This window comes from Capricornis sumatraensis, chromosome 12 (genome assembly GCF_032405125.1).
Source record: "Capricornis sumatraensis isolate serow.1 chromosome 12, serow.2, whole genome shotgun sequence".
Taxonomy (NCBI): domain Eukaryota; kingdom Metazoa; phylum Chordata; class Mammalia; order Artiodactyla; family Bovidae; genus Capricornis; species Capricornis sumatraensis.
Window position 1 is genome coordinate 63,310,084 of NC_091080.1, and position 10,936 is coordinate 63,321,019.

Sequence of the window (10,936 nt, forward strand, 5' to 3'; positions counted from 1 at the left end):
AAACTGTGTGTTCCTGAGAACTAAACTACTTAATGCCTATTGGTCTGGGTCTCCACTTCTGTCTGGGTTTGAAAGAAAGATAATACACCTCCCCTCTCCCACCTTTATCCCCACCTAGAAGGCTTTAAGGATAAACTGGAATCTTATTTGTGAAGTAAATTATATGCCAAACTTGAAAATTACTAGAATATATCAACATTTTGAATTAATTTTTATTATACTCTATGTGAAAACACATTATTGTTATACTTTTCTGGAAGTGTCTGCATTCTTGAAGCTTATTTTAATCTAGATAAGGGGAAAAAAGCAAAACTTGTACTCCACATGGCTTTTTTTCAAAGCAAACTTCTTGTGATGATTATGTACAAGGCTGGTTCTTAAATCCACTCTTGGGAACTGAGGGGCAATCAGGACTCAAACACGGACTCAATGTACTGAGAAGGATGGCTCGCTGGCCAATCAATAGCCCCTATTGAGCACTGATTAATGAATTTAGTCAACCGAGAGTCAGGATGCTAGGTTGCTAAGGTGTTACTTCTAGCCCTATCTTTTCAACCTTTTAAATCAATGATATGTATAAAAAGCAAAGCAAGAAGTCCTCCCTGAAAGAAGGGTTCTTTCCCATAGTATTCCCAGTGGAAAAGAGTCTATCCAACTACTGGACACATCATAAGAAAGCTAATTTCATTTCTGATTATTTCAGCCAGAAAGTTTCCATTTATATTAAGTATAAATCTTAATATTGTAGAGCTACACAAAGTTTGATTCTCTTCCAAACGAAAATACTTTTAGTTATTTAATGAGTTGCTATCATGTCTGTTCACTCCAACACTATTCTGTTCCATCTATATTCCAATCTCAATTTCAAATCCTTTCCAAATGATTTCAAATACTTCAGTTTATGTATATTTATCTTAAAGGGTGGTACCCAAATTTGGATTCATACTCAAATGAGAAATAATTGGATATGCTATATCAATGTTAAAGGGTATTAGAAGTCTAGTCGCTTGCCACTTCTCTTGAGAATCTCCTTTGTCCTTTGATTAAAACCAACTGCAGTCCACATTTGGCTGTCACTCATGGCAAAACGCAGAGTCAGTCAATAAAACTATTACGTGCAACAATTTCTTTTCACAGCTTGAATCCTAATTGAAGAGATAAAAGCCTGGAATTATCTAGAGATAAACTGGTCTGTAGAATTATGGCAGCAGTACCAAAATGTCACTTAACATATCCTGGGCTGTATCATTTCAGCTTGCTGACCTACTAGCCCAAGGCACAGGAAAAAATTGAAGTGGAATAGGCCAGAAAGTGTTATATATGAATTGTCCCACAGGGTGTACTTCACTTCTCCAGGTCACACAGAACTCTTACTTACAATATTGGCAAGGTTGCTAAACACTGAACAGAGAAAATCCACCTTTAAGACTAAGGTAGAGTTGGGGGTGGCAAATGCAAAATGTTTAAACTTTTCAATTTTAAGTACATTTGTATTGAAAAGGCAAAGCATTAACCACATACATATTTGGGCTAACTCGGACTACTGCTCCCCACCATTCTTCACTTTCACCCACATTCCAAGCAGCAACTATCTTATCTCTTCAAATTCAAAGTCTCTCCCACCCCTATTTTCCTTAAGTAATATGCATCTTTTTTTTTTTAACAGTAACTCTTCGAGATAATGGCCCCTGATTCTGTTGAAAAATAAAAAATAAAGACTTGTTACCTCTGTAAGGGACAAATGGCGAGAACAGCAAAAGATGAGGCCTATCCTGGAAGGGCTTGAAGGCAGACTCCAGAGGTGGCCAGAAATGTGTGTGTCAGGGAGATGGAAGGCTGTCTCCAGCACCCCATAAATACTGGTGTGGAGGAGAGGCCGAGTAGCACAAGCAGATCATATTTGCTTTAACTACACAAAAGGCAACAGGAGTATGGAACCAACAACAACAACAACAAATCACTGGATGTACTGTGAAAATTCCCAGAACAAACAGGTCCTACTCTTCTGGAAATGTAAATCTTCATCAAGTGAGTGTCCTGGCCTCAGGAAGCAATTGGGAGGAGCAGTGACTGAAAAGGTTGGTTTCCTCATTTTTGAGGGTTTGTCTGCCTCAGTGCCCGTAACAAAGGTTAACATTTCTTAAATGATTAAGTGTCAAGATTCACACTATGTTTGTATGTGCTTAGTCACTCAGTCATGTCCAATTCTTTGCAACCCCATGGACTGCAGCCTGCCAAGCTCCTCTGTCCATGGAGATTCTCCAGGCAAGAATACTGGTTGTTATGCTCTCCTCCAGGGGATCTTTCCAACTCAGGGATTGAACCCAGGTCTTCCGCATTGCAGGTGAATTCTTTACTGTCTGAGCCACCAGGGAAGCCCTAATACTATTATCATTCCCACTGTACAGATAAGGAAACTGCTCTTAGGGACGTTAAGTAATTTGTATAAGTTAAGTAACTGGTATAGAATTAGTTAAGTGGAAGAAGACCTGGATTAGAACTTAGTCTAAATACAGTACTCAGGGCTGTCAACCAATCGCACCTTTTTGTCTCCACAGTAGATATAAGAAAATGTCTATTTACAAACCATTAACCTTTTGTTATTAGATTTAATTCTAGAATACAGCTAACCAGTATAGGAGGGGAAAATTCACCAAAAGTGTCTGCTGTTACGCATGAGTTCATCTGAGTTTTTGGATGTAACTTACTGAAGACACAAATGCTAACAACAGAGGTTCAAATGCTGGAGATTCTACGCCTTAGTTTCCTTATTTGAAAAATGGGGAAACCAGCCCTACCTATCTCACAGCACTGGTGAGAGTGGTAAATGAAATAATAAAATGCATACGGAAGCATTTTGTAATCTGCAAATCACTATATTCTATTAGTTATCTTTTTTGTTAAAACACAGAAAGCATAGGTATGGAAAAATCAACCAGACAGAAGACATCTTCAACACAGCCTATTAACTAATGGAAACTAGATATAATGTGCACAACTACAACCAAATGAAAATTATTTCCCAAGGATATTTTATCAGCCTTTTAACAGGCTACTGTTGGGAGTAAATTCACTCAGAAGTTAACCTGTGGAACTTCAAGTTAGGAGCCAAATGTAGACTTCAGCAAACAGAAACATCTTCTCCTCCTCCCAGCTACAAAGGTAGACAGTAGTAGCAAGTGCCAAGCTCAAATAACCACCCTCCAAAGGCCATTCTTAAGCTTTCCAGTCAGAATTGATCAAGCTATCTCTATATTCTCTCACAGCATCATTGCTATTTCCTTGGCATTTCATTCTGATGCATATCAAGAGCTATCAGTTTCTCCCAAGCCTGACTTCCTACTACTTCCTGAACTCAGAAAATTCACATAGACATAACAGAGGATTAGACGATCATACTGACTGGCACTCAAATATTTGCTCCATGAAGTCTGCATTTCCTAACGCTATGCCTGTGGCTGCAGTTTCAGTGTGGGGCGTAAAGGCAACACCTTCACCCATTCCCCACAAATGTATAAACAATTCACCGTGGGGGGTGGGGTAAGTTTCATTTGGACCTACATCGTAAAACAATATACTCTTTTAAAAACGGAACGGGAGGCACAAATGGAAATAAAGAGGAGACAAACGCATGAGAACCTTCAAAACTCCGTTTCTAATTCAAAACTCTTACAACTTTCTCCACCTGGTTTCACAAACACGGTAGACAGCTCTTGCATCCCAAGAGAGAGGGTATTCTACCTCGTGGCTGATCCGTTCTTGGAATTAAAGATCACATCTCCCATTCTAAACGTCATGCAGGGGTACGTACTATTTACTTTCTCAAATTTTGAACCCAGAGCAAAGGCCACTCTCAAGGCCGAGTGAAGTAAAGAAAATTATCTTGAAAATGGAAAAGCCTCCCCAGCCAGCACCGAAGGCCCAAGAACAAAACACTAATTCGTGCAGGGGACGAAGGAACCGTCGCGAGGCTCTCAGAAAACGTGATTTCAGCCTCGATGGGGTGGCACCGGGGGGCGTGAAATGCGGGGATTCATTTCTGACCAGGCCTCCTTCGACGCCGGGAGTCACCCGGCTGAGGCCACCTTACTTCTCCACCCCAGGCCGCTGTCATCCTCCTCCGAAAGGCGCATAGATGACCCCGTGAGTCCCGACTCGTCCCCTCTGTCCCCCGGGGACGCGGCCTCCCTGGCCAGAGGAGAACGCAGGGTCGGCGTCCTCACCTAGCCCGGCGCCTGGCGCCGCGTCCCCGCCGCACACCCAGCTAGCCCTGGGCTCCGGAGGGCCCCTGCACACCCAACCCCGATTAGGAGCCGTGTCAGGCATCACCCATTACCTTCCCCAAGCAGATGTGACACGTGATGGGCAGAGTGAGCGACAATGTAACGTTCTGCACGGTCTGAGCCATGGCAGCGTTCAGAATCCCGCCAACACGGAAGTCCCGCCGACCGCGGCTTCTCCCAGCGACTGAGGCCGCGCGAGGCCGGCTACGGCGGCCGGGCAGGGCCACGAGGCGCCCGCCGCGGAAACGAAAACGCGCTTTCCTAACGCGCGGCCGCCGGCGTCTGGTCCCTTCCTCCTTTCCTTCCTTTTTAGCTCGAAAACAAACTTTCCTCTTTGGGGGAGCTGCAAAGATTCCTGAGAACGGGAAGGAAGGCGGGTTACTATGGGCGTCGAAGATCTTGAAAGTTTAAATGAAAGTTTGATTGGTAGCGAGAGGAGAGGAAGGATGCTGAAAGGCGATTTGAAATCCCAGGATCTTTCCCGGAAGATGGGGAGTTGGGGGAGAGTTTTCCACCTAAAGATTAAACCTGACAGTCTGCAAACGCGGCGCAGTCAAAAACGGAAGAGGAAAGACACTGTCTCTACGTTTGAATTTTTCCAAACAACTTTGTGCGCTCAGCTCTCTTTGCATTCTTAAATGATGTAATGTCACCTTAAAAACGACACGCGGTGGTTATCTCATTTGTTTCAGAAACGTTTTGGGTACATTAATCGCTGCTCTCCGTGAAGACATGCTTTCACTGTTGGTTCTCCTGTAGTTTCTATCTGAAAGAGACTTAACGATCAGAGCCGTGGACTGTGATTTACACCCACATGTGAGAAGCTTCTAATAGTGTGAACCATCCACACTCCTCTACAACAGTCGCACAAGCGTTTAATTCTTCATTTCAGGCGCCCGGCTGGGAATGAAATGTACCCCTAGGCTGTTAAAACTCTGAACAATGTGAGGCTATAAATTAGCACTTCCTACCAATGGGGCGGGGCGGGGCGTGGGGCGGGGGGGGGTGGGGGACAGTGAATCTTCAGTATAAATAACAGATTTGGAGTTTAACTTCAATTTAAGTAAGGAAGAGCCAGTGTGCTCAATTATGTAAACAAACGCAACCTGTGAATAAGGAGATTTAGAAACAGAACTGTAACTACTTTTAGTACTCTTTGCAGGGGAGAGCAGTATAATTACAAGAAGCAATCTCATGGTTAAAGGGATTCTGCACCTGGACGGCAAGGTAGAAATCCCAGCCTGAACAAATTCCTGGCTGTACAGGCTTTTATTTGTTTAACTATTGTTTAACCCCTCTGCTTCTTACCTTCCTCATTGGTAAAGCGTGTGTGTGTGTGTGTGTGTGTGTGTGTGTGTGTGTGTGTGTGTGTGTGGTAAATGAGGTAAATGTGTGTTTACTATCACCTCTATTAAAAAAACAGATAATCATGAGATTGGAGCAGCCAGCAATTCACTTGAAGCAGCCAGTTCCAGCTCAAAATCAACTAACAAGTGACAATGAGAATTCTTCCATACAGCTCAGTAACTTAATTTCCTAAAAATTGGAGACCATCCCTGAGCTTGGAATTGGAGATCTGAGCAAAATAGTCACATTGTTTGTCTGTTTAACAGCTACTTTTCCAGAAAGCCTGGGCTAAAAGTCATTTGGTTTGGCTATTTTCTGGCTGTTTGAAGTCATATTCAATGGGGTCTAGGCTTCACATGTTTTGCTAATACATCTTTCGTATTCCTGGCTGTAGGTTAAGGCTTAAGAATGAGAAAGATCCAGGTCATTACCTACTGTCATTCAAGGTTTGCCTTTTCCCCATCTTACTGTGTTCTTCCTTGTTCTTGTCACCTTGTTTAAACCGATCATGGTGTTTTAGTACCTATCATCCCTACAATCTTGAATGGGATAAAGAGCTGAGAATATTCTGTCTCTCCCACAGATCCCTGGAGACTATGCAATAAGAAGATATGTTGAAGATAATCTGAAAAAAAAAAAAAGACTTTTCCAAAGCTACTAGGGAAAGTTCATTTCTTATTAATCATCCTGATGATTGGTGTTAATACTGTCACAAAAATATATTTAGAAAATAAAACCCTGCATTTTAAGTAGAATGATTAAAGTGAAAGTGTTTGTCACTCAGTCATGTCCAACTCTTTGCAACCACATGGACTGTAGCCCACCAGGCTTCTCTGTCAATGAAATTCTTCAGGCAAGAATACTGGAGTGGGTAGCCATTCCCTTCTCCATGGAATCTTCTTAATCCAGGGACTGAACTTGGGTCTATCACATTGCAGGCAGATTCTTTACCATGTGAGCCACCAGGGAAGCCCCAGAATATTTAAACCTAAACCATTTCCTGAAACTCCAGTACTTTGGCCACCTCATGTGAAGAGTTGACTCATTGGAAAAGACTCTGATGCTGGGAGGGATTGGGGGCAGGAGGAGAAGGGGACGACAGAGGATGAGATGGCTGGATGGCATCACTGACTCGATGGACATGAGTCTGAGTGAACTCTGGGAGTTGGTGATGGACAGGGAGGCCTGGCGTGCTGCAATCATGGGGTTGCAAAGAGACACTACTGAGCGACTGAACTGAACTGAACTGAACTGAAACCATTTCCAACAGCCTTCCCCATGTTAGCTATCATCATCATAGCTTCTGAATGCTCTTCTAGTGCTCTGACCATGTAGCTATTTCTGTGCTAAGCTAACTTTATTACATTTTATTATAGTTGTTTATATGCTTGCCCCCACAACAGTTTCTTGAAATCTGGGATTGTATTCAATTTATCTCATATCTAGTACTGAGTGACTAGTCCACGAACCATAATATTTTCATTAGCCACAAACTAACTTTTTGAGAGACCCGACTACCTTAAGGATTGTGTTTACTTGTTTTTCACTTCAAAATGGAAAACTGTTTTACATTGTGCTAATTATAACCATAATAAGAATCATCTTGAAAATGATCCCATTTGTAAATATATAAAATAATAAGCAAAAGTTCCCCTAGCCTTATGCTTCACCTCCAGATCCTGTGTGGTAATCACTATCTTTACATTTTCATTCATATATTACTGTGTGCATAAGCACAGATAGGATCATACCATAACATACCTGCTCTGCTCTCTAATGCTCCGTAATAAGTAACACACACATACACACACACACATACACACACACGCACACACACACATACATTTCTGAGTAATACTGTTAGCAATATAGGCTGATTAGGACTTTCTCTAGGTCCAGATTGATTCTAGGTCAATTCCCAGGCTTTGCTTTAAATAATGCAAATGCTTTAAGGCCAGGAACGCATTCTTCCCTCTGCCCCATGAAAGGCATTTCTCTTTTTTGACAAATCATATTCTAAACAGACATTGTATGGCCCAAATCATTAAATAGTATTGCTATTATCTTAATAGGCAAGAGTACATGGCTCATTAACTTTCTGCTCAGTTTCTTTCTCAACTTCTTTATAGCCCCATGAAGCATCCTGTGACCTGAGAAGTTTGATCAGATACAGTACCTGGAATGGGCTAAAGCCCTTCAAATCCTTAGAATTATAAATTTTTAGAACTTGGAAGGATCTTTAGGGGTTTATATTCAGGCCTTTCCTTTTACAAATGGAGAAATCAAGACCTAGATAAAACAAATCACCAGATAACAGTGAAAGAAAAACTAAGTCCTAGATTGCACTTAGACTCTTTCAGATTGTTGGCTAAATGCCTTAGTATAAGTGCAAGATGTATTATTATTAATAAAGTAGTTCAGTAATAAAAAGTCAGTCATAATAGAATTTCTTTGCTAAGAAAACCATTAAATAGCCATGGAACACCTTTTACCCCTTGTTTAAATCAGATTCATTTTTATGATAAATTATTTAAAAGCAAGTTAAAAAAATATAAAATCTTAAGTGCTATTAAAAATTGATTAGGAATGCATTATTCTTTCATTGACCCAGTTCAGATTGTTTTTTAATTTTTTTGGTCAAAGCTAATAAATTTGAGTAGATGTTTCAGACAGACGTTTTGTAATCATTTGGTCATCAGTCAATTAATCACAACTTCATAAATATTGATTTCATATTACGTTTATTTTTCATTCCTGAAGACGATCTTTTTTCCCCTTGGTTTTAAATTTATACACCCCCACTTGAATTGTGGTTAACACTGAGAAAACTCATAAAAGTTGGATTAAAAATTAATCAGAGGTACTGGCCCAATTGTGTGGATGTCAAGCATGGTGCCATCTTCTCACGGACTGGAAATTCTGAGCTAAAATGTCTCAAGATGGTGTCATGAAAGATGCTTGTTACTACAGCAGACAGAGGAACTTAGGTTTTTCTTCCACAGTGATTTTGTTGTTGTCTTCTTGCCAGTTTTCTTTTTAGAATAGATGTTGGAAGTTAGCATTCATTCATTTAATGTATTTTTATTTAAAACATTTCAGAAGACTAACTCAAAGTTCATCTCATGGAGCTTACATTCTAGTAGAAAAGTTGCAGTTATACTGCATTGGCTTAGAACCAAATCCTGGCCTCTTGAGTAGCATTTGAGGTTTTAATACTGAATTTGCTCATCAAATTTGTATGTAATCACAATATAAATGATCACAGAATAAATAAACAAATGTAATTAGTTGTTATTCAACCAACATTTAAATATTTTTTATGTGCCAGGCACTGATGTACGAGTGGGTAGACAGCTGTAAATCAGACAGTGTCTCTGCCTGTATTTATTCATTCAACAAATTATTGATTATCAGTGATGTGCCAGCCCCTGTACTATTAATGAGTCACTTTATAAATGGGAGGACTGGGTCCAAGTTTTCTATTCCACCATAAAAATGTCTATTACAACTGTGATTTCTTTTCTGGGTGTTCTCATTGTTGGTTAGCCCCTGCCATTATGATGTAACAAGTTATAATTGTTAATATTTTTAAATGTTGCAAATTGGGTGGTTGTTTTAAATCAGGTAATTTATTTTTGGGGGCTCCAAAATCACTGCAGATGGTGACTGCAGCCATGAAATTAAAAGACGCTTACTCCTTGGAAAAAAAGTTATGACCAACATAGATAGCATATTCAAAAGCAGAGACATTACTTTGCTGACTAAGGTCCGTCTAGTCAAGGCTATGGTTTTTCCTGTGGTCATGTATGGATGTGAGAGTTGGACTGTGAAGAAGGCTGAGCGCCGAAGAATTGATGCTTTTGAACTGTGGTGTTAGAGAAGACTCTTGAGAGTCCCTTGGACTGCAAGGAGATCCAACCAATCCATTCTGAAGGAGATCAGCCCTGGGATTTCTTTGGAAGGAATGATGCTAAAACTGAAACTCCAATACTTTGGCCACCTCATGCGAAGAGTTGACTCATTGGAAAAAACTCATGCTGGGAGGGATTGAGGGCAGGAGGAGAAGGGGACAACCGAGGATGAGATGGCTGGATGGCATCACTGATTTGATGGACATGAGTCTGAGTGAACTCCAGGAGTTGGTGATGGACAGGGAGGCCTGGCGTGCTGCGATTCATGGGGTCGCAAACAGTCGGACACAACTGAGCGACTGAACTAAAACTAGAACTAGAAGGCTAAGAGGTACTTCACAAATGTTTGTTGAATACTGAAGAATAAATGTAAGAAATATTACCTCCAGGAATATCATAGCAGGAATCATAAGACAGATTGTAGGACTTGCCAGAGTAGCAGAATAGGGACCCCAGCTCTAAGATCCTGGCTGGTTTGTCTTTAAGGTGTTCCATAGGGACTCCCCTGGCAGCCCAATGGTTAAGATTCCTTGCTTATGTTACCAAAAGAATGTGGAGTCCGACTACTTGTCACTCAAAAGCCAATAGACAGTCCAAGTTGGTGGAAAGGAAAGTTTATTTTATTTCAGATGCTGGCAACTGGTGTTGGGGGATGATAAACGCCTGTCCAAAGGCTGACTCCCCCCACTGACAGTTAGAGGGGAAGAGCTTTTATAGATGGAAGGAGGGGGCTACCTGCAGAAACAGTATAGTCACCTCTGACAGCTTCAGATTGATCATCAGTGGTCTGACCAGCATCATCTTGATTGTTTTAGGTACAGTTAGTCTTCATTTCCAGGGATGGTTTATTTCCATTTCTTTGAGGCAGTTCTCAGAATTGTGGCAGTTTATGTCATGCGTATAGTTTGGTCATCATGTAGTTAACTTCTTTCAACTGGCGTTTCAGTAGCTATAAGATAGTTTGTAGTATACAGCTCAGAATATTATCTATAGCCCTTGAGAAGGAACTTAAAGGTCCTTGACTATGCTTAATGACCACATTATCATTATTTGCTCTCCTTTGACTGTTTTATTTTGTTTCTGCATTTCTCATTCCTCTGATTAATTTTATTCTTTGACTAAAGTTTTCCACAGATAAAAGGCAGGCAAAGGATATGGTGGGGTGGAGGAGGGGGTGGGGCAAGGACTATAGGGTCCTGCTCTGTTTCACTTGCACTGCAGGGGGCATGAATTCCATCCCTGGTCAGGAACTAAGATCCCATACGCCATATGGTATGGCCGAAAAATAAATACTTTTTTAAAAGAAATTTTAAAAAATACTTGAAAAAAAAAAAACAGTTAAAAAAAAGATGCCTGACAGATAACAATCCTATTCTTCTTGCCCTTAGTTTAGGT

At 40.9% G+C, this 10,936-nt stretch overlaps 1 protein-coding gene across 1 annotated transcript in view; it reads right to left on the reverse strand.

The window, feature by feature from the left end:
* OBI1 (ORC ubiquitin ligase 1) overlaps positions 1-4,408 on the reverse strand; it is a 41,446-nt gene extending 37,038 nt beyond the window's left edge. Inside the window, exon 1 of the mRNA XM_068984603.1 lies at positions 4,337-4,408. Coding sequence (XP_068840704.1) covers positions 4,337-4,408 — 72 coding nt within the window. The remainder of the gene's footprint in view (positions 1-4,336) is intronic.
* Between the last annotated feature and the right edge of the window lie 6,528 nt (positions 4,409-10,936).